General features: G+C 38.7%; 1 protein-coding gene across 1 annotated transcript in view; it reads right to left on the bottom strand.

Annotated features, from left to right (window-relative positions):
- Positions 1–248: 248 nt before the first annotated feature.
- MOXD1 (monooxygenase DBH like 1) overlaps positions 249–24,661 on the bottom strand; it is a 50,911-nt gene continuing 26,498 nt past the window's right edge. Inside the window, exons 5-12 of the mRNA XM_087775663.1 lie at positions 19,338–19,517; positions 16,968–17,070; positions 13,694–13,860; positions 12,051–12,242; positions 9,208–9,267; positions 7,164–7,306; positions 3,509–3,677; positions 249–743 (exon numbers count right to left, since the gene is read on the bottom strand). Coding sequence (XP_087631789.1) covers positions 579–743; positions 3,509–3,677; positions 7,164–7,306; positions 9,208–9,267; positions 12,051–12,242; positions 13,694–13,860; positions 16,968–17,070; positions 19,338–19,517 — 1,179 coding nt within the window. The 3' untranslated portion in view covers positions 249–578. The remainder of the gene's footprint in view (positions 744–3,508; positions 3,678–7,163; positions 7,307–9,207; positions 9,268–12,050; positions 12,243–13,693; positions 13,861–16,967; positions 17,071–19,337; positions 19,518–24,661) is intronic.

Genomic DNA, 24,661 nt, shown 5'->3' with positions numbered 1-24,661 from the left:
ATCGCTGTGGGGAGATTTGGGGTTCATCCCTTTCACACCCATAGCATTCAGTTCTCTCAAGGTGGAGAGATGGTTTGCAATGTGTTGCTCCCAGAAATGTCCTCCCTAAATGAATCCTTCCTGTAGCTTTATGGCAGGTGTCAGTCAGACATGCCCAAATACACCTTTGCAAGACATGTCCATACAGAAACAATTTCATAACCTGCAGATGTCAAGAACCAAGAGAAAATAATACAGCACACACCAGGTTGAATGTAGTTAACTAAGTTGCTTTTAGTTTATTAATTTTACCCATATACATAGTTGGTTTTGAAAACACCACGTGAAAGAGCCAGGACAAAGTGTAACAAAATGGTACGGGAAAAGATTTCAATATGCAATGTGCCAGTGTACCTACTGTGTTTTATACATACTTTATATTGAAAGCCAAAAACCCCACAGTTTTCAGAGGAAGCACACATTTTATTTTGAACTGTCAAATTTAGTTTATTAATACATAAAAAAATAAATCTACAATAGCAACAGTGCAAACACATCAGAACTTGCATGGCATACAGAACACAAATGAATAAAAATTATTATACAAAGGGCCCAGTGTTTCCTATGGTACTGGCTGTGACATGTATGACAAACAACAGGGTGAGGAATAAACTGCAACGTAAACAGGAAGATGAGCTGCATATTACTGGTTCTGTCTTGTACGGTCTCTCTATTTCAGGGGGTAAAGCCGTCATGCCTTGGATCTGCAATTAAAATAATAAAAATTGATCAGAGCTTTGTCACATAAGATTAGAGATCTGTATTTTGCTCCCTAACTAGTTGGCAGCTTGCATGAGAAGCTATTGCTAGTTTTGTACTGGGGTTGTGACTCTTACTGTGGAGACATCAAGCTCAGTAAAAATATTAATATATTGCATGCCAAATGATCAGCCAGTGTGCACATCCGTCGTTCTCAGCTCGGGAACAGCTGTACACACTCGCATCCTCTCCAGTAAAGCAAGGTTAGGCTTTTGTTAGTTGATTTGTATGACCTTCTTTTGCTTTGTGGGATTGGTTGGTTTGGGTTTTGTTTTCATCTTTCTGGCAGACAAAAATGGAAGTTTACAGTGTTACAGTGCTATAGGGATATTGGAAGATATTTGAACATGTTCATTTGTACAGACAAGGCTTACACTTGCATGTACCAGGCAGTTAATTGTGCACACATTTATTTCACAGAATCATAGAGTGGTTGAGGTTGGAAGAGACCTCTGGAGGTCATCTGGTCCAATGTCCCTGCTCAAGCAGGGCTGCCTACAGCAGTGTCATATTTCTATATACTGAGCATTTTTTACTCTTCCCTTAAACTCAGTGCAATTTTTATGGAGTTAGACATAACTACCTGCCTGTCCTGGCTTCAACATGAAATTGGAGAGATTTGGGTACACTGCTCGGCTATGCTTTTCCTAAATGTACTCCCTCCATGTTAAAGAAAAGAAGCTATGCAAAAAGAGAGCCCCTGCACACAAACATTTTTGAAAGTTTGAATGCCCACCTGCACAGCATGTGCTTCCTGTGGGTTTTTTTCCATGTTGCAATTACCCTGTACTGCAGAAAAAAAAAAATCTAAATATTGACTTAATCTTAGCAAACACAACACAAAGCTAAAACTGATCAAGGGACCATCCTACAGAAGGATGAAGGTATTTTCAACTCACTTCCTCTGCTTCAAGTTTTTTTCTTCTTGTAACAACTCACCGATTGTTTGGCCATTCAGGTTAAATCTGTTCTTGATTCTGATGAGGATAGCCAATTTAATGTAATATCACTAATAAGGGAAGGGAAAGGAAAGAGTCCTAATCTCAGCTTTGATGAATATGCCCTAGTCATTTGAAATAGGAAACTATGATTAAAAGGAAGAACTAAGCACTCCCAGTTCCAGTGAGCTCACTGTTTGACTATGTTCTTTAAGTTGTAAGTATTGTTCCTTCATCCTGTAAGATAAACGGGAACAGCATTTTCCAGAAAGCATACCATTTAGAAAAAAAAAAAGCCTATCCCCTCCCAATAAAATTTCTGTGTGCTTTTCATCATCTTAACTTGTCCTCTGACAAATAATCAGTGAAAGAGTGGCTATGCAGCTGCTACTGGCCAGCAGTTGCAAAGGTCCAGAAGTTTAACCAAAACTGGTGAATAGTCATATGTACTGTCAATAACTACTTTTCACAGGTCTGCAGTGGGACAAATATTAGAAAAAAATAGAACCTCTTTGATTACTTATAGCACACAGTATTTCATTGACATCCCATGGGCAGAAGAGTCTGATTGATGTTGGAAAGACCCGAGAACATTACTGCAGGAAGGGCAATTTCTCCACCACCTGAAAGCACTGTGTGACCCACTACGAGGCAACGTGGGCTGTTTTGTGGGGTGAGGGGAATGAGGAAAAGGTCCTTTCTTAGGAAGCATTTCATCAGTAGTATCTGGTATCAGCTTTGTTATGCTGGCCTAAAATCATGGTAGGAGATAAGCTAGTACAATGAGACAATCTCCCCTTCTGAGCAGAAAAGCTCAAAAAAGCAAAACGGAGTCTTGAATTTGGACTCTGTAAAGGAGCTCAAGGAGCAATATATATTTTTCAGCATCTCCTTCAGGGATGATACTACATGCACTAGCAGTTCTTTATAAACACACATCAACACTAAAGCTGACAGCTTTTCCCAGCAGTCCTGTTAAAATACCAGTAGACATTTAGAATAAATAATAACTTACTGGGGAATTATTTTTTAGCTTATAGTTTTTTTCATCAAGAGAGTTGGGAAAGGAAAACTATAGAAGATAAAATCTTCCAAAGGTGCACAAAGGAAACAGATAATCCAAATGTACTTTTTTTGGCCCAATACTATAGACATCTCTAAGACACAAGACCAAGAAAAATGCAAGAGATATTGGAAGAGTCCTCATATAACTGTAGGTAGTCTAGATGCCTGGGTTAAAAGCAAGAGATATTGGAAGAGTCCTCATATAACTTTAGGTAGTCTAGGTGCCTGAGTTAAGAAGTTAGATTCTTGAGGCTTCCTTATGTAGTCAGTAAGCTTCCCCCTACAGTGCGACTCAGAGAAGAAACCCGATTTCGGTATTTTGGATCATCCATCACAAGACCCTAACATAAGTCCCTGACAATGGAGGCAGCCAAGGGAAAACAGTTTTCTAACTTGGTCACATAATCTAGACACATGGTTACTCTCTGATCAGTCCCAGACACATTGAAAGACTCCATACTCCTATTACTGATCCCAAGTGCTGATCAAAGCTCCAACTTTTCTATTCTTTTTAAATACTTCTAGAACTTGAGTTAGGTGAAAGCATTGATGAAACATTCTCATCATTTGTTATTGTATATAAATGCAATATAGCTGTGAAAACAGTCTGAAGACATATAACCAGGTACTTATTCACACTCAATGAAGCACAGTAAATCACATTTGTTTCATAGCATTGTTGCCTCCTTTTCAACACTTAGACTTACCGACCATTCTGCATTATCTGTTTTTGAACATCTCACATTCACTGGTAGTTTAAGCACAAGTTCATTATAGGAGACACCCTCTGATCTGGACCATTTGAATTTGTTCATTGCATCCATAAAAGACAGGTTTTTATATTGCTTAGGACTCTTGATAATGAAAGGCCAAGTCCTAAAGAAAAATAAATAAATAGATTTTAAAAATGAGATAAATACCATCAGGTTGGAACTGATGAGGAAAAGCTTTTGGAGAACCTACTCAGAAATACAAATGTACTATCAACACGTATATTACGCCTAACTCATTTTCTCAGCTAAGTTCTCTGTTACTGAAAATTGGTGCAGTTTCATTGATTTTAACAGATTTACAAAAGTTTGTCAGAAGTTTAGGACTTGCTGCCAGATGCTTTTAGAAATGAAGGACTTTAAGGAAAAGAATTACAGTGCTGTTCTCTGATCTACAAACTGAATACACAGGCAATACAAAACAGATCTTCTGTTGTAACTTCTCAAAAAAACAAAACAAAAAAAGCACCACACCCTCTACTAGGCTTGGCAGACAGTGTTGTAAAGAAACATTTGCCATTAGAAAGCTGCTTCCAGATGGCTTTGCCAAACTCTGGTCATAACTCAGATAATAGCTCAAAACCCAGCCTAGCACAGGAGTTGCTTTAACATGCATTGGTTGGCAGCAGTGCCAAAAGATCAAATGAGAATAACTGCTGGTGTGGACATTGCCTTTTGGCATGTCCCTACATGCTTGCTGCAAGGGGACTTTTGGCCAGGGGTGGGATAGAGACTTGCTGCTCTGCTGTGAGAGATCTGACTATTTGCCCACATGTGGGAATCCTCCCCATGAACAAGTTGGGCCAATCCCATTCCCCACCAGCCAAAGATGTGGAAAGGGAAGGAATGAGATTTCTTGTCTTTCATTTAGTAAAGAAAACTCAAAGGAAATAAAGAAAGAAAATAAAAAAACAAACAAACAAACAAACAAACAGCTAAATAAAACCTTTTCCATTGTTCTTGCTTTCTCCTTGTTTGACTCTACTGGGATGAATGGAAACAACATGGTGGATGGGTCAAGTTTTTAAAAACAGGAAGTCCAATACAGCTAGTGGAAGAATAAAAGTAGTTAAAACATTATCTAAGTAACCTAATTAATAACTTGGTTGGAGCACGAGTTATCATTTCAAAGCACTGTAGACAGATCTGTGTTATCTTGCAGTAGGCTGTCTCCCACTTGCTTTGGGTAAAGTGCTGCCTATGCCAAAGTCCACCTAAGCACGGAGGACATAATTTTAATCAAGAACCTATTTTACACTATCGTGGCCCAATAGCTTTTATCTCAGCTCCTCATGATTTATACCACTGTCTGTGCCACCAGACTGAAGAAAAAAAGAGTTTTAAAGTGAGCCACAGTGCCTTGATCTTGCTTCCAGCTTGCCTTCATGTGTAAGTCAAGAGAGACTTTAGAGGAGCCAGTGAAGCAATTCCAGTGTAAGACTGACACAAGAGAGATGAGTATCAGGTCATATATCCTTAGGCTGACAGAGCTTAATGAAACAAGAATTGTGGATTAGGTCATAAATACTAGAGGCATTAATAATCTCTTCTTCTAATTACTATTCCATTTGCGGCAGACAGTCTGCATACTTACTCTGTTCAAAACATCTTTATTTCCCCAGGCCAAATGTGCATTTTTTCCTTAAGTACAGTTATCATGAATGAACACTCAAGAGAGCATACATTTGTTAGAATATTTTCTTTCTAAGCTCAGAAAGACTCTTTTAGCTAGGACTAATTTAGAAACTGTGTTCTCCCTATATTAAAAGAGATTTTAAGCAGAAATAGTGTGGAAAATGAAGTAGACATTGATTGCATTGTGTCTTTCTTCAAACTCTTCTGTCTTGGATATAAATTTCAGAACTAAGACCAGTAAGCCTGCACATCAAATTACTTTGCAATAATAGTTTTATATGGTTTTATTAAGATAAACTGTATAAGGAAAGACAACTTTTAAAATTTAAATGTGATGACACACTATTGGTCTATCCATTTTATTTTAAAACCTTACTATGTTACTTTAGTACAACTAACAATACAAATGTAATTCACCTTTCACCACTAATAGTGCATTCTACTTTCTATTGTTTGATTATTTTTCTGCATTTCATTCATCTGGGAACTTTCCTCTTTAGACTATTCTCACTCTGTTTACAGTCACTTCCACTGCTGATTTGTTATTGAGATGCTTTAATTTTAAGCACTGTAAGGAACACTTAAAAACTGAAATACACTGTTTATTGATTTTTATATATTCACATACATTTATCCTGATTATAGTAGGCTTTCTCCCATCTCCTACCAACATTTAAATTTTATGTGAGATTCTGGAAATCACTCTTGCTCTTAGTGAACAATATTGTTGTCAGGTCATCCCACTGACATTAAGGACTCTGATGATGAAGGACAGCAAGACTTCTGCTGACTTACCAGAGAAACTGTAACACCTTGTTTAAAATTCACTGGCCTGTGGTTTACTCCAGCACTCAGATGCCAGCTGAATGGCACAGACCTTCATGGTGGCAGTTATAGATCCTGAGTTGCCTAAATGGTAACAGCCCCCACCCCTCACCATTCACAGAGGGGATATTTAATATTTGTGGAGCACTGAAGTAGACAGATCCTACAACAAAGTAATATTACCCCTTTTGAGCTGAGCAGCGGGCCAATATTTAGATTCTCATGTTTTTTTTTTTATTAGGAAGAAAAATTGATGAATGAGCTTGGCGTTTTTCTTTCTGACATGGATTTACATCTCAAAAATGTGCAGTGTCCTGCTTCCCTCAGCAGCAGGAGCACAAGACTCGGAATACGGTGTCTTTGCACAGAATTGCAAGACCCTGTAGCCAACAATTCACCTAAAAAGCTCTTTTCTTCCTCTTGGCCAGATTTCTGCCACTGGTTCCATGTTTTCCTCTCTACTTACCTTGCATATCATCCTCTGACTTGTTATTCTTCCAAAGCCTCCAATTCTCTCAGTTGTCTCCATCGTGGTACTTATCTACCGTTTATCTTTTACTATGAACAATTTAACATTCTCTCAATCCCTCCATTTCCTTTCTAATTTACAAGTTCTTTCCCTTTTGTGCTCTTTTGTCAGTGTCACCGAGACAGTGTTAAGCTCTAATGTGAGCAACAGTTCTAGGATCTGGTTGCACTGATTGACTTCAGCAGAATTACTGACAACAAATCTACCCAGGGTAATTCGATACCCATGCTACCAAACTCTTTTTTCAAAATTCTCTCTATATATGTGAAACACTGATACGTTATAATAAATTGATAGATTTGAAACATTGACATGACATTGATACGTAGTCTTTTTACAGATGGTTGTGGTGAAAAAAAACTGCTGTGAGAAATATTGTTTCTTTAACAGAAGAAACTGTTTTTTTATTAAAAAGAAAAAGATGCAAAATAATTTGGCAGGAGAAATAACTAGCAGCACAGCATATTGACAAAAAAGAAGTGGCATGAGTGACTCTGCAACATGTTGCTTTACCAGAAAGAAATAAAGGTTGTATAAAAATGACCCTGTAATCCCATAGACAGAAATAGAGGTGCTACACATATTCATAAACATTTTACTTGCCTGACTGGTCTATAGATTTCCTTAACACCAATGAACTGGAGCTGTTCCATTATATCTGGAATACTTGCACATCGGGTAAGGTTGATTCTCGGGTAATAGAGCAGATAGGACAGGCACATTTCATTCCTGGTGCTCAGACCACCCTGAAAATGGGATTTTTCTTTTAATCAAGATAGCATTGGAATCCCACAGATAAAACCACTGATTAGCATTTATATGCTAATGAAACGTGTATCAGGAGGCCCAATTCAACAGGTTTATCTTGCACATTAGGTTATCGACTAGCAAGAAGTTATTACATAATTAATTACAAAATACACTGCAAGCTCAAGCAATAGCTCCTGAGCTTAAAAGATGTCAGAAAGAACAACTATCAATAAAATAAGACTCCTATTATGTTGAAGAGTACTATCTGAGAAGTTCAGGTTTATTTTCAGTTGTCTACAAGGTACTTATATCTACCATGTTTCCTAAAAAGGGCTTCAAAATGGAGCAGATGTAGAAAAAATCTGGTAGGATAATTAGTCTGTTTAATACAAAATTAAATGAGCTTTGCCTAGTAAAACGGAGGCTGGGATGGAATATGTAGCTACATGGACTCTCCTTGTAAGTACATATACAGATAAAAAGTAAGAAAGAAAAGAGTTATTTAAGTTAACAGATAATGTTGACTTAAGAACAAATGAGCACTAACTATAAAATAATTAATTAGAGTAAGATTTTTAGCTAGCAGAAGAAACAGACTATTAAACAATCTTCCATTGAGAGCCATGGGGCAAACAACCAATTTAAAATTAATCTTGGTAAGTATGGACAAGATTATGAGCTGCATGTTCCTAAATCCCTTGTGGGAACAGTTTCACAAATCTCACAGAACCACAGGAATAGGAATGGAGAAGAAAAAACACACGAACCAAGGGCCAAGAGCTAGTGTGGTCACCACACAGGAAAATAGGACAAAAATGCAAAAGCTTTCATTCTCACTCTTTTGCTTTTCTTTATATACCTACTGCATGTGCCTACATGCAAGCCATGATTCAGGGAGAGATATCGCTGTGCTCTCTGGACGCCAGGAACAGATCTTCCTTGTTGAACAGAAACCCCTCAGGTCTCACCTCCCAGAGGTCTGGATCCAGCCCCTCACGAGGAAGTGGGATCAGCCCCTGGCAAAGGCTGAGTGCCAGCAGCTACGTCCCTCCCATAAACATAATGGGTCTGGCATCGCCCTCTGGTTTCGTAGCCAGCTGGCCCAGTCCAGCTCATGTCCCAACAGATGAATTTGCTTCACCTCCAAAACCAAGCGGCCACATCGCAATGGCTGGTGCCTGGCCTCTTCTAACCTAAAAAACTGCATCTGGGAGACAGTGTGCTGCCATGTGCCAAACCTGAGCTGGACCCCCTCGACCCTGAAGGGGATGCTCACCCCCTGGACATGGCCCTGCCTTCTCCGCTGCCGTGAACATGCACCCGGTGCTGCAGCACAGCCGCACTTCGTGCCTCAGCTGCATGGGTGCGAGAGTACAGCGCGGGCTCCTCCTGCGCCGCCCCAGGAGCAGCAGCTGTCTGGGAGGGTCCCTGCCGCTGGAAAACCCGCCACATGAGAAAGGTCATGCACAGAGGCTCACTGCACCCGGCCTCCTCCCAGCCCGAAGGACCTGCATTCTGCCTCGATTCTACGTTAGGCATGAAAGCAAGTGGTCCGATCTCTGTCACAGCATAAGTAAAAATCAATGTGTAACAACTGGCAATTACACCTTCGGGGAAAAATGCATAAGAAGTTTATAAAAATAATTCATTAGAATATGCAGAATTTGCATGTTAATACATGTTATGAAGAAAGCACTCCTTCTACTAGCTAAGTCTGATTTTTAAAGATCTTTTATGGGCTGGCTTGCTTATTTTTATGAAAGGAAAGATAATACATAATTACATGCACACAGGCATTAGCAAGTAAGTTCACACTTTTTAATAGCATTTTATGAAAAAGATTTTAGTCCCCAATATTATCTGTGTACTTATTTCGATCCATTAAAACTTTTCTTACCCATGTCATGCGAACTCGGTCCACAGTACTGTAGTGACATTCTGTGATTAAATTATCCCCCTGAAACACAAGATTTAGGAAATTCACATTTCTGAAATTTATCAACACCAGCTTCAGGTAACCACAGATGACAGCAAACACTTAAGAAATAAAGATCAGAGCAGTGGATACGACTTTTTGAAAGAGCAAAGGATTAGGTAATCGGCATATGCTAATGCCTTGGCACTTAGCATTCATATTGTCCCAGATCCTCAGGGATCCCCCATGGATTTAAAAGGAGTCTTAGTAAGAGTCTGGTCTCTGTTTTTAAAATAGCAATGGAGGTGGCCAGTTATAATCCTATTTTCAGGAAAATTATATATGTAGACAATGTATACACATGATTCTTGCTCCAAAACTCACCCAGTGCTACTTTGGATAGCTTTCCCCAGGCTAATTTATCCTGCCAACTTCGATAGAAATACTTGCCAAATGAGGGAAAGAAGGTTTTCCACATCACAATAACAACTATTTATCTGCCAAGCCTGGGAGTAGAGGAGTGGCAGGCAAAGACTTAACTACATTGACACATATGTATGGGAAAGGCTGGATGCTTACCTTCTCAAGTACATACAATTAACTTTTTGCTGTCTTGACAAACTGATCTACAGTTTGGTAGTAACTTTATTCCCAGTACCTCATCAAATACAAATCTCAAAATCACCATGATAATCAAGTAGAAATGAAAATATTGAAGAACATAGCCAGACATCAAAAATCTGGTATTTTTGGGCAATTTCATATCACAAAGATGCCAGAGGTTTATTTGCTTTGGTTAACTTTTTTCTATCATTATCTTCCCTTATCACGCATTGTATTAATCTTCCCTGAAAAAAATCAGATCACCCTTCAAACGTTGAGAATTTCTCCTTTCCTGCAGGCTGTCTCATTGCCAGATCAATGCTAGTGCTAACTATACTCCGGGCTGCTGGAAGAAGGTGCGTCAGCCTCACGTTGGCCAAATGGAGACAGCTTTCTGAAGCAGTGTGTACTGGCACAGCTTCGCTGCTCCCAGCAGGAGTATGCTGGTTCCCACCAGCGAGGTCTCTGGCTCTCGTGGCTTACGGACTGGATAGCATTCACTAAAAGTGTTCCTTTTGTGAGATTAGATCTTTTGCTTCCAAATTCAGAAGAGAGTGCTAGTACGCGAAGAAAACAAATAATCTGGCCTCCACAAGCTGAAAGAAGGATACACCCTTGGAAGAGCTGGCAGAAGGAGAGAATAACAAGAACTGGTATGAAAATTTTTAATATTATTGGTTAATTGATTAGACTGTGGTATGAATTACACCAGAATGATGTATGTAAAGCTGTACTGGCAGTTTTGCATAAGTTGAAAACAATAAAAGGCATGAAAAAGGCTTACTTCAGAGAAAGAATTCCAGCTTTTACTTGAGCTTTCTTTTTTAAGTTGCTGATACTATCAAATACCTCTTTTAGTCTTCCTGCTGTCTACTCCCTTTTGTTCTTGAATTTTAAGAGGCCTTTCTCTATAATCTGCATGGATTTTCCTAAAAACATTACAGGTTTTCTCTGCAAACCTGTCATCTTCTGCCAGCCCTCTTCCTAAACCCTTCAACACTTCTTTCCTGGAGGAGGTAACACCAGTTTGTCTTTGAAGTCCCCGTGGAGTACAAGCAGTTGGATTTCAAAGACTCAAATGCTGCACCTGAACATCCAGGTTTTGCTGTAGAAATTAAATTAGAAAGTTAGCATTTTAGCTTCTTGCCTTTAAAGGGCAAGTATCAAAGTATCCCAGTGTGGGAGAAGAGACATAAGAGAGGAAGCGACTTGAAGAGAAGCCTGGAAGTTTAAACCATGGGGCTCTGATCATACTTGTAGTTCAGTCATTGCAATGGTCTTTTCAGCTCCCTTTCCTTTACTGGCTCCAATCATAAACAAAATCCAGTTGTTTGATATATTGCATCTGACCAATTCCATGAAGTAACAGGCTTGTTCACATGCACCAGGACAAGCACATCTCCAGCTGCTCTGCAGGCCAGACCTGGAACACCCAACCTTTGCAGCATTAAACTTTCTGTCCTCAGGCCAAAGCTTCAAAAATAGATGCCAGCTGGAACTAACAAAGGCTGCGTGAATAATTTTTAAATGAGTGACTCATCCAAAAAAATATAGACTCTTTTCATGCAATGCCTATGGATAGCTACTGCTTTATAATATAGTTGCAGTTGGGATTTTTCTAAAAGATACATTGTTCTCACAAAAACAGCAGATAGAATTGCATGATTTCTTCTTCCGAATGGTTTTGTTTACTCAGTGAAACCTCATGTGTAACATGAGCACAGTTTTACTCCCAACAACAAATAAAAATGTGAAACAAACAGAAGGCTTGGCTGATTTGTAGACATGTTTGCAAGGCTGGATACTTGCTGTGTGCAAATACTCAGGATGTCCTACTTGGTTCCAACAGTTCGGTAAAGCCGCATGGTGGTGTTTCTATTCTTCAGCTGGCTGGATGCACAAAGGCTGCGCAACCAGGCACATGTGTGATTTTATAATCTGCTTTGTTCAAACATTTATAACAGTAAAGTTCAAATCAAGTAATTGTGGACACCAAACACACCCAAAGAATAGCTTGAACTGATGGGCCAAGCCAGTTCTGTAGTGAATTGGGTGGACGCTCCTGAGACACTGCAACATTAATGCATTAGCCACTCTGCAATAAGTGGAAAAATGAACAAAACAGTCAAGAAATTCTGTAGCAAAATTAGTCCTAAATGTGAGTAAATGTTAGGCACATGATCTCTTAAACACTTTCAGGGAAAGAATTAAGAGTGTCATACCGGCAAGATGGTTCTTTCTTCTTTCAGATACTGAAACTCCTGAAAGTTGAAGTCAAACTCATCATCATAAGCAAGCAGCTTCTGCTCCTCGCCATTGTGGAAGTGGCGCATCCTGATAGCTCTGCCAGCAAGATGAGCATGAAGAAGTACCGCAAACACATGAATCCCAGCAGGTCTCTCAGCACCTAGAGCCTGGCCAGAGGAAAGCAACACCATCAGTGTGCCCAGAAGCAATGTAATGTAATGCAATGCAATGTACAAAACAGAGTGAAAATATATTAATAAATGCATTTTACCTTCCCTCAGTTTACAGCAAAATGCAGTCTAGAGCAAAACCAAATCTGTATGTGAAATTAAGGTTGTATATATAAAAAGGGTTATTTTTTTTCTGTGATTTTTTTTTTAAATAAAAACATGTTTTGACTCCTAATGCACATAATTTTTATGAAAATCAACTGGACTGCCAATAATTCTCAATAGATTAAGACTTTCAAGGTTATTATACTAAAACGTGCAAATTATTTCATTGCTGTTGGTCAATACTGCTGAATGTGGATGTTTATTGTCACAAAGAATTTCTATGCAGTTATGAATGACGTTATCATCAATATTGTGCCAAGAGAAGCACTTTAAATTAAGACGCTGTAATTATAATATTCTCTACTTCCCACCTTCAAGTCAACGGGTAGCGAAATACTGCAGGTTTACATCTGAAACTTTTTCCAGGTCAAAAACATTTTAAAATGAACATTTCCAAATTGACAGAAATCTGACATCACTCCCATTCCAGCTGAGATCTATGGATCTGAACTTCTGGTATGCTAAACTTTGATTCTTGTTCAGAGCCCAAACTAGAAATAATCTATTATCGCAATACCTTTCAAGTACAGCCTTAAGGTCAGAAACCTCATGATAATAGATTACTCAAGTGTTTTTAGGCTGAAATAATGCTATGACAATATGTAACATTTAACACCACCAAGAACAAACCTAAATTCCATATCTCACTTGCCCTTCACTCCAAATCACATCACAAAAAGCAGACATTGGTTCAGCCTTTCTCTGTAAATGACAAAGTACATGAGAATCTCCCATGATATCTTAATCACAGATTTTAGACAATGCTTCCATTATCTGTAGAGATTAATTTAAATTATCTTAATGAAACCAAGTGTTTAATGAATGCATAATTTTGTACTTTGGGCCATACAACAAAACCTGTTCAGGTCTTTAGTTTCTGTGGTTGGTCTAAGAATACCTTTTAGGCTTTCACTTCAGTATTAGGAACCTTTTGCACATGCACAGATCTTAATTAACGTGTCTCAACATTTTTTCTGGGCTAGCTATTCCAGGCTATTAATAGCTTTGCCATGGAAAGCAATGTATGCTTATATATGAACACACTATTAAATAATCGCAAGCACCGTGTCATCCAGTATTACTCATATCAGTAAAGCAGCATGAATACTGAGCACCCCAAATACCCAGATCAAACAGACTCAATGTTCTGCAGGGCAGCATGTAGCAGATGCCTTTGCTTACATGTCTTTAACTGGTAACTATCAATCTTCCCAAGAAGTTAAAGAGGCTGTCCAAAACTATTTCTAAGAATGAAAACCAATGGATTCAGGCAGGAGACATACCTCTTCCAGACATTCCAGTGTGCAGTGACCCTCTGACACAAATTCAGGCATGCCCGGTGGGATATTGTGGAAGAGGCTGACCCAAAGACCAGCTTCAATAACCCCAGCATCATATTTCCTTAAAACTGGAGTATAAATTAGCCTCAGACCAGAGTTATCTATCAAACCTGCAACAAAAGAACACAGTCAGCCGTGGCTGTAAATCAGTATTAAAAAAAAAAAAAAAAATTAAAATCCATTTATTTCACATTTTTCAAGGCTTGTCCTAAGTTTTTTACAGGAAAATCAAGGAATCAACTTCAATAACCTGGAAATGAGTCAAACCATGCGGAAAGCAATAAATAGGGGCAGCCCACAGGAGGGTTGTTAAACATGGTATGTTGGTATCTGTGGGCTTCAGATGAATACGTGCTGCCCATAGCCCCTGTGTCCCTTCTGCTAAGTTATCCAACATGGACCTCAGAGAAAAGAAGACAGATCACAGGCAGAGCAAACAACACAAGGAAATAAGACCTCAAAAGGTGACATGTATGATTTTCAAATGAAATATTTAAACAGAGCTTAAAGTTGTCGTGGGTTTTTCCTTTAAAGTTTTCAAGCTGTGTGTTGTCTTCTACTTGTGAATTTATCTATTTCTTCACCTTGAGCCCTAGCATTAATTATTTTTTTTCTTTATTTTCGTTTGCCTGTCACATTACAGCATACCTCGGGTGACGAAATACATCCTTATTGCAATCTCTCCAATTAAGAAAGCATCAACTAAACATATGAAAAATGACTCCTTAAATCCTATCCTTGACGATAATACCAGCACCCTGAGTAAAGTAGACAAGAGAACTACATGGGATTTTAATGCTGCACTCACTCAAGGACTTCTTTTGATTTCAAGAAGTAGTTTAAGGCACCAAAGCCTGATGTGAAAAGGTTGACTCCTGTAAGAGTCAAGATTATATGAATCTATTTATTTCACTCATTTAAATGTTTAGCCATATGCATTTGTTTGTGTATCTACTCAGAATTTATATTGCCTCTATCATCTAACTGCTTATAATTATTTCTCTTGTATTAGCCATTTCTATCAGGAAAGATACAAGGAAAAAACAAAGATTAATTTGTGTTGCACAAGCCCTACATTCTGTTGGCTCATCTCTTACATTCTTCTTTGTTGTCTCTTTTCAAATTTCAGCTATGAAAATTAAAAATGCAAAAAACCTACCAAGTATCTCAGAGAAGGTAAGAAGCTTCCTAGTAACCTACATTGGTCTTCTAAAAAACATAACAGACATAGCAGTGCCTGAAACCAAATTTTACATCAACGTGAAATCAGCAGGCTATTTTAAGATAGGCAAATGACAGAGGGGCAGATCAGGGACTAAGTTACCCAGTCACTAAAATACCTAAGAGAGGGTAGCATATAATTATTAAAGAACAAAGGATATGAACTATGCATAGCCAATTAAGAGTGGTAATCAACTATGAGACATTCTGCAATATACAAATCATGACACTTCAGGTAATATATGCTGTCCCACAACGTCCCAATTTTCATGTGTTTGGGAATCCATACTCATTCCCTTTCTGAAGCTATTTGTACAATCTCATCAACTTGAATTTTTCCTTTGTGGTATTTCCCCTTCAAGCTTGTTGTTAACATTTAAATGCCAGAAATTTTTATGATATGTAAGAGTTTTTGATAAACAATATCAAAAGAGGCCACCTTTCCAATTAAAAGTGAATGTTAAGGATTTCATGAACAGAAACATTCAAAACCAGCCAAGTTAGGAGCACTTCAAACAGTTTTGAGTCTAACTGGGAGCCAACACTGACTACCAATCTGAGTCACTTAGAAAAACATTACCCCAGATCACAATGTGAGGCTAACAATGCAGCCTTTAACTGCGAGACTCAAGCTGGGAAAATGCAGATCCCCAAATGGGAAAACAAAGGTGACCCAGTGGCAGGCTGGGTGCTCTGTCAGGAGGACTCGTGTGCCCCCACCCAAAGCAGTGAAAGCACCCAGGTCTACTCCCTCCCACTCCCGGAATGATCTTATACCATGTATTTTGTCAGGGAGGAGAGAAACATGACCTGGATTACAGACACCTCATTCTGCCTACGACGTCTGAATTTTCCCAGGTCCTTGGTGAGACCCTGTGTTCACCTGGGACTGTCCCAACAAGGCAAAATTGTCCCTGTTGCTTAAAAAAGAAATGAAACATTATTGATTCCCAGATTTTGTATGTGCCACTTGAACTAAACCAACGGTATCATACAGCAGAGTTGATTAAAATAAAATAGTGAATTTGGGGACAAGATCAATTCGAAACCAGTTTTTCTTAGGCTTTCAGGTAATATTTGATGAGAAAGCATGCAACATCAAGGATGCAAATGAAGTTTACTGTGTCCCACGCAAATGCACATGTTGAAGGGCGAGAGTCTGTCATTAAATAAAACAGTTTTGAGATAGTTCATCTAGAACAACAAAAAAGGGGGAATAGCAGCAAGAGAGAACACCATAACCCACACAGAGGATTTTATTTAAACACATGGGGGTATAAAGAAAGGCCAGTACACTGTGCTGCACTAGATTCTACTCAGTTCATATATAGCAATCACCAGAATATTCTCAGGTACAGTGGCTCAATAAACTTTTGTTTAAGAACAAAAAAGTATCTTTCCAAAAGTCAGCTTCAAAGTTCCCTAGATTTTCTGGGCCTCCCTGGTTTCTTCCTTTTGCTTCTTCTAAATATAAATGAATTTTAGAAAGAAGATTAAAAAACACCATTATAAATTAAAAGCTTATCTTTTAAGATAACCCGCTTTTACCCAGTGAATGGTCTATCGACCTGAGTCTATACTTCACTTTCAGAAACTGTCCACAGTTCAGGTAGGCGTCTTAAAAAAAATGCTAAAAAAACTTAATAAAAGGCTCATCCCTGTGTTGCTGTCTCACAGTCTGGGTGCTGTGCTGCTGTCTCTCAGTCTGATTGGATATTCCAGTAAAAGGAAAGGAGAGAGAGATAACACAAAGAATGTAGTGATAAAAGGAGATGTATTCACCTGGTCCACAATTCTTTGTATATATGAATCTCCCACTAACTTCAGGTTAAGCATTTGAGTGCAGTGAGAAAAACACTGGGAAACAGGAACTACTGAGCAGGGAAAAATAAGCCTTAGCTTTGTATTTGCTCTTTGCTGTGCAATGCAACGAGAAGCACTTGTGTCTAGTACTTTTTCCAATCTTGCATGTTTTAAAGACTGTGAAGGTACAAACCTTCTGTGTACGATGGATTGTCATAATGCACCTCCATAAGAACGAACTGAGGGTCAGCTGCTGTGCCAATGGATAAGCCAACGTGAGGAGGGTAGGTGAAGCCCTGGAAATCAACACACGCATACAGAGTTAAGGTATTTTTGCCATGGTTAAGAGTTAATTTCTTTTTATAAATACATCTACTTTTTTTTTGCAATGATACAACCATATTAATGATAAAATTTACAAAGGTAACTTCTAAAACTTTCTGAACATGGCACTGTGGCGTAATAAATTTATTATATACTAAATGCACTAAATAACTATGTCAATATAAAATAGTAGATCCTATGCTTGCTAGAGGATAAAGCCCTGAGCAAACTGGTCTGACCTCATCGCTGACCCTGCTTTGAGTAGGAGGCTGGACTAGAGACTTCCTGAGGTCCCTTCCAACCTGCATTATCCTGTGATCTTATGATTATTTATCCTGTATTTATTACTTGAGCGGAAAAGGAAAATTCCATCTTAAATGTATAAACATTGCATCATCAAGCAGTTAGTCAGACAATAAAACCCTTATGAAAAAGTTACTCTACATTTTAAATGTCTCCAGTTTCTAAAAGCAGCAATTTCCAGGGAATACTGAGGTTGTACGTAATTAAATTGTTTTTCCTGCACAAATCATTGCATTCTAAGTAAAATGATTTGAACAATAAAGATGATCCTCATTCTTACATTTACATTAGCAAGCCATGTTGTGCAAAAGAAATAGCTCTGTACAGTGCAACAGCTTGTGCTCGACCCACTGTCCCCAAACGATGCTCCTTTGGACAAGCTCTGGTCAGACCCCATGCACTGAACCCCATTTATTGCTGGGAGGTGCTGGGTTCACCCCTGCACGTTCAGTTTACCTTCATCCCAAAGGGGGCTGTGCAAATTCTCAAACCACTCGTGATGATAAACAAAGCTTGGTAAGTGGGGATAACCAGGAGATTTACTTCAAAAGTTCACTCCTGACTCAAACCGAAATACCAGTATCTTCTAGGTGAACTCATTTACCAAATTCACTTTTATAGGAATTAATCTGCATAATTTTACAGTGTACAGCTAAGATTCTAACTTTCTGAAATCTGCAATTTGAGATCCCAACTTTCTTATGCTTGACGGACATTAATGAATTAATCGTAGTATATAGTATTAAATATTATCACCTCCATTCTATCATAAGGGTAAACTGAAGTAAGTGAAGAGTACTCCAGTAAACCTGAATGTAACCCAGATCTGCCAGGTTCCTCTCTACAGATCTTTAACAACAGGATCATCCTTCCAAAATCCTCCATAGTGCTTGTCAAATGATAACTTATTTATAAGAGTTTTTTATTTCACTTAGATTAAGACAGTTGAAAGTACAACTACTAGGTCAGAGCATAGCTAATGGCGAAAATGCACAAAGCATACATCAGGGATAATGCTCATAGTGGATTAAACTTCTTTTGATGGGTCCGTCTAGCAGCTCTGGCTTCATCACACTGCAGCACTTGAAGACAGTTTTGGACTTCAGGCTGGCAAAGGAAGGCTCCAGAAACAATCTTCACCCCAGTTCCTCTCTGTCCCCACACCATTGTTTGTGTGGGCACACAGTGAATCAAGGGGGTAAAGAAGGGGTGGGATTCTTTTGGCAGTAATGCTGCCTTATGTCAGCTGAAAGCATTAACTGCAGCCTAAATTAACATATGAAATAAGCTGAAAACACAGCCTGGGGTCAACGTGGCATCAGAGACTCTGTTTTCTGTAGATATGCCCCATTGCCATGAGCAAAGTGGTCCTTGTGCTGGCTCTGCACTGACACAGGATCACTCCTACACTGAAATGGTGTCTCTTTGGGCTGGGTAGGAAACTTCAGAATGATATGCCTGAATGGGGCAACACTGTAACCAGGTCCTGGTGAGGCACAAAATGAATTAAATCCATGTCTAACTTCATTTGGAAAATCTTCCCTCGATGTCTTTTATGCCGTCACTTACAGAGACCTGCTTTTCTTTCTGTCATTCTCCACAGGTAACAGATATTGGTCATTGCTGGGTAGGGCCAAGCTGATACAGTGACGGACTTCCATGCTTTCAGGTCATTTTTCTTCCCCTAAGGCATCAACTCTCTCTATACTATTTTCATTACTTTTAGCTTGTCACTCAGGATATTCACTGCATTTCATACTTAAAAGGCCAACAAGAAGTTGAGGACTTACTGCTGAGGAATTTAGGGATTGTGATTGTGAACCCTTAAAAACAGAGAGATTAAGTAATCATTAATATACTAGGAAGAAGCTTCATTATGATACACACGCTCCTAAAGCCCCATTGCTGAACCATGCTAGACAGGCATTCATCCTACCTCTCCTCCAATGGCCCAAGCAAAAATGACCGTCTCACAAGTAAGAAAAGAGTCTGGCATGTTGGGGTGGTAGCACTCATGCCCGTAGTCCAGCACACTGTCATTCAAATTGCTGCTGCACTGGTAGAGCAGGATATGGTGCACCAGATTCTCATGGCCTTTCTGGATCAATGGTTCGACCTGACAATGTTAAAATGAAAAAGAAAAAGAAAGAAAACACATCTCAAATGTGACTATTTCAATCCAGGTATGCAGACAGAACTAAAAATGATATGGTGTATTTTTTTTAAAAGAGGAGACTTGACGTTAGATTGTAGTTAGGTTGAGATATTACTTCAGCACTCTGCAACCCCAAGCATTAAAAACGTTGTTGCCCAAGTGCATCAACGGGGGACGGGAAGAAAATTCTGTGTCTTGACGAAACCTCTGTTGCCATCTGTCTTGTTCCCTCTTCTCCCACTCCAGTCTTTCACTGTCACTTGTCTTTTTCCCTGCCCAGTCTTGTTTAGCCACATTCCAGCATGAAGGGGATATAAACCAGCTGAAAGTCTGTTCAGCTAAACCAGCTTGGTATCTGAGCTACTCAGAACTTTTCATCCCTGTTTCTGCCTCTTTTGTACTATTTCAGACTAGAGCTGCTCATAGATTCTGTACATCTAGGGTGAGCCTGGAGGTATACCCCACATTCCTCAGAAGCTCAAGATGGACTTTCACATTTTTTTGACATCTACAAGAAATTAGAATTATTTTACAATCTGCTCAGTTGTAAAGACTTTATTAAAATGAAGTCATTCCTGAGAGGTCGGGTGCTCCAGTTTGTTTATGGCAGTGATGAGCTGCAGGGCTCTCAGGGGTGCCTGGGTGCCCCCAGTATAATTTGACCACCGAACTTCAGGGTAGGCTGAAATTATTTCATTCCCATGTAACAGTGTTCACTCTCTATTTGGATGGATGATGTTAAATCCTCTCTGTCAGAGATGACATCCCTGGGGCAAACATGAATACTTCTGAAAAAAATATTTTGCTTTTCAGAAAAATCATATTCCACAAAATATCAGCATATAGGAAACAGTATTAAAATGAAATGAGTTTTTCCCTTGCTTTTGCTTTCAAAGATTGCATCCCGTTCTATCATATCTACTTTCAAGTTGAATATGATAAACATGTTTTCACAAGAAAAGTAAAGCTTTGGCAATGAAACTTTTAAGATGTAGGGTGCCATGCAGTATTGCCTTTTAATATTAGGAAAGAGAAGGTATTTTAAACAGGCAAAAAATGTACATACATCCTAACTTTGCATCCATTTGTTTTGCAAGCACATGAACCCCAGCTACCAGAGGACCAGAACAAGGGTAAGCAAGAACAGTTTATTACATTACTAAAATATTGTCAGCACAATATTGTTACCAGAAATGTATCTCCCTGCACTTTGTTCAAACCACTAAAGCAATTACAAAAGAGGAAGGGCAGGAAGAAGCAACCAGAGCCTGTGCATATCAAGACCACCCTCACTGATATGAATCTGCATAATACCATTGAAGTTGGGCTCTCTGGGAGTCCAGCTGCTGCTGAATACCTGCATGTCTGTCCAAGAAGTGCACAACCCAAAACCACCCACTTCACTGCACTTAGAAGTCAATGGAAGGATGTCAATTTACAGGGATGCACCGAAGTTTTGTTCTGATAGCAAGACTGAAATACTTCACAAGAGATCTTCTGTACAGTTCTCAGTAATCCCTGTTTCAGTTAGCACTACCATCATCACGAATTACTGTACTATGGAAGTAAAAGGTATTTTACAAGGAGATAAGAGCCATTTTTCCCACCAGATAAGAATTTATTCCCAAATATATCAGACTGACTGACAAAGATTCAGAAATCCATTTCAGCTTGATGTTGCTTCTTCACTCTGCTCCATCATATACCTGCATATTTATCCAAATACTGCAGAACCAAAACACACTCATATCATGGCAGCTTTTACATTAAATGACAGTATATATCTCAAGAATTCAGAAGCTCCACATAATGTATAGGTTAGTCAGGGAAACGGTTATGGGAATATTATCCCTGTATCTAACCAAGAAAAAAGAGTATTTTTGTCCCATCATGTGATAGTTCTGCCTGCTGCTACAAGATCCCAGCACCTGCTGTGCTTACAATCCCTACTTCAAAACCAGCTTCCCCTCAAAACAATGGGACATCACCAAAATTAGAAACTCACATCCTGCCATCGCTTTCTTAGTGTCGGTTACCTAAACAATAACAGCACTTCAAAAAGTAGGTTTGTTCAGCTTTCTTTACCAAAGAAAAGACAAAAAAAAAAAACTAGAACAAACCCTGAAGCATCTTTCTGATGCATCTCGTAGGACAATTTATATTTTTCAGATGCACGAATAAATAATGAAAAGCAGCAGTGAAGTTACACTTTTTACACATTTTATCACAACTTGGTTAAAGAGGTGCCACCTTTCTCTCTCCCCTTTTAAACAAATAGAGAAAAAAAGAAACTATTAGGAGTGGTCAAAAATCTATTAACAAAAATCTTAGGTTCTTCAGCAGAAAAAAATTAAGAAATATTATTTTATTCTCCATTGTAGTGATTAACTGTAGCAGGGATTTAAACATGCCATTCTATATCCCAGGTGAGTGCTGCCCCAGTTACTCAGCCATTTGTTATTTTAGCTTTTAGAGTAAGTCGGTTGTTTAGGCTGCCTCTCTCTTCCTCCCTCACTTTCCACAAAGAGCATCTGTACAACTTAGTTTGCTCCAAGATGAACAGAAATTCCAAAACCTCTTTTTTTTTTTTCCAAATAAACAAAATTCTTCTTTTCTGGCCAGCTTTACAAACAATCATGAACAATGACCGAGTTTTTCAAAGACGGGGCCAAATGCAGCAAATCACTAATGCGTTTAAATGTGCACATAAGTAGTCCCAGGTGTAAAATTAGTCACTACAGCAGGTATCTACAATTAAATATCTAGATCAGGGTGGCCTGGTTTCCAGAGTACTTGCAGCCCCAATGAATGATAACACAATTTGAAAGGGCTCATCCCCTACAAGGTTAATCCTATGTTAACAGCCCTTTATCAGCCTTGATCCCTGACTACAGGCATTCGTTTTTAAAACATGGACTGTTTAATGCACACATTCAAAGTTTCCAGTTATTCACATTTTTTAAGCATAAAGTTTTTGGTTCTTTGATAGTGTTTAATCACCAAATCACACAACTGAAAGCTAAGCTAAACTAATCTAAAGTCTACTTTTGCAGGTCTCCAGTCACAATAATAGTGGACCAACCCTGAAAAGTCACCATGACTGTCTTGTTAATTTGTCTCTGGCAATAGTGCAACTTTTAGAATACTTATGAAAAGATAATAATTTACAGTGGTAAATTGAGGCAAAGGAGTGAAATACAGAAAAAATGTTATAAAAGTAGGCATAGTACATAATAGTCAATAAACTGCAGATTTTAGTGAACAATTCATTTTTATTTGGATTCTTATTTATACATAGTCTTGTTTACTCTGTTCTCGCAGTGTAAGGGGACTCTCAAATGATACTTTGAGCCACTGGTGACTTCAGTAATTTAGATGAGTTGCAGTGGAAATGGGAATTCACCATTTCTTTTCCATAATTATGAGGGAACCTGTGACTTTGAAACATAGTTCCTTCCTCTTTTCTTGCTAATTCCTACCCACCTCTTGTTAGCCAAGGGAGTCAAGAAAGAGGCTGAAAGGAGACTGAAAAGGAATATGCATATAACTACCTATTTTCCCCAGTTTGCCTCATTCTTTGAAGCTCATCTATGGCACTTTCACTGTTGCTGACATGCAAGGAAGACCCAGCTGTCAGGGTTCATCTCTTTGCCATGTTGTGAATAAGCCTGCAGAGATACTGCATCACTGGGGCACCTCAGTGACTTCTTCCCCTGCAGGCAAAGTGCATTTTCTGCTTGACATTTCCTAACTGCCAGAGGCTCAGATAACAAAAGCCCTAAATGCTGAAAGCGTTTGGGACTGCAAAAAATAAGTGTGTGCAACAAGACATGATCTCCCCTGCTTTTCATGAAACCCACAGAAAGAAGCTCTTGCTTTATTTTTCATGATGACTTACATCCTGCATCCTCTCTACCTTTCCTGAAAGCTTGGGCGAAAGATCTTTCTAACTGAGCACATTGACATATATGAACCTGTCTGCCTCCCACTAACAGAGATAAAAAATAGTAGATGTACTATAATCCACCACCACAACAAATCAGGGTTTCCAAAGACAGAGGTATTTAAAATACACTACATTAAAATGCAAAATGAAGACATTGCCTTCTGCAACCAAAAGTATGGGTTATGGTTATGGTGTTGGATTAGCATGACCTGTACTTGCCGGGCAGGTTGAGAGGTTTTACAGAGCTCCTTTCATCATATTGTATCTCTTAGCACTTCTCAAAATACTGACTTTCAAAGAATATAGCAAATTTTCAATTTATTATCAAGTTAGTTAACACAGATAGAATGTGTGCTTTCCACCTCTTAATTTAACAGAAGCTCTATACTAGTCAACAGGCTGACATCACATGAACAAAGAAAATGTTTGTATCTGCCAGTGCCAGGTTACTCAGCTTCAATTTTTCTTCCTCCCTTCTGTATTTCCTGTTATCCCTTTACCTACTGCACAAACTGAATGCATCACGTGTCTTTGTTTCTTAAAAAAACAAGCCAAAATTGTAACATAATAGAGTCTTGCATCTCAAGCTGCTGATAAGCAGGGATAAGACACTAATGTACGATGTATTAAATAGGATAAAAATGCAAACAGCTCAAATGGTCCAAGAAGTTAAATTCCCTACAAGGGAAAAATATCTGCAGAAACCTGGAAGTCTTTCTTGCTTATTCCTGGTTTTCTCGCTTTTTATTTGCTTTGCTTTCTTTGACGTTAACAGCTATGGTTTGTTTTGCATGCTTGCTTGTACGAATGATGAAAGTTAGTAAACTATACCCATAGTCTCCCCATAGTGTCCCTGTAAGAAAATATAGCCCACTGAACTTCAGAAAACAAAATGCTGAATTTATTTTTATATACGAAAATGGCAACAGGGTTTTTTATCTTTTTGCAGTGAAGTGATACTTCAACATTGAAATATCAGTGAAAAACATGATTTCATTTTTTCCAGCTGGAAAAGTAGCTTCAACTTAATCTTACATTTGAAAGATGCTGTGGGATGGTATATTGCCATATAAATGACTCTGAATAAGGCCACAGACTTACACAACACCTTTCGTATGTAGCCTGTGGTGACACAGGGAAAAAACATTATTCTATCATC

The sequence above is a fragment of the Nipponia nippon genome, unplaced genomic scaffold, assembly GCF_047370975.1.
Source record: "Nipponia nippon isolate SJK-2023a ecotype South Korea unplaced genomic scaffold, ASM4737097v1 scaffold_4, whole genome shotgun sequence".
NCBI lineage: Eukaryota > Metazoa > Chordata > Aves > Pelecaniformes > Threskiornithidae > Nipponia > Nipponia nippon.
The sequence above is the reverse complement of the archived record's forward strand: the minus strand, read 5'-3'. Positions and strand labels throughout refer to the sequence as shown.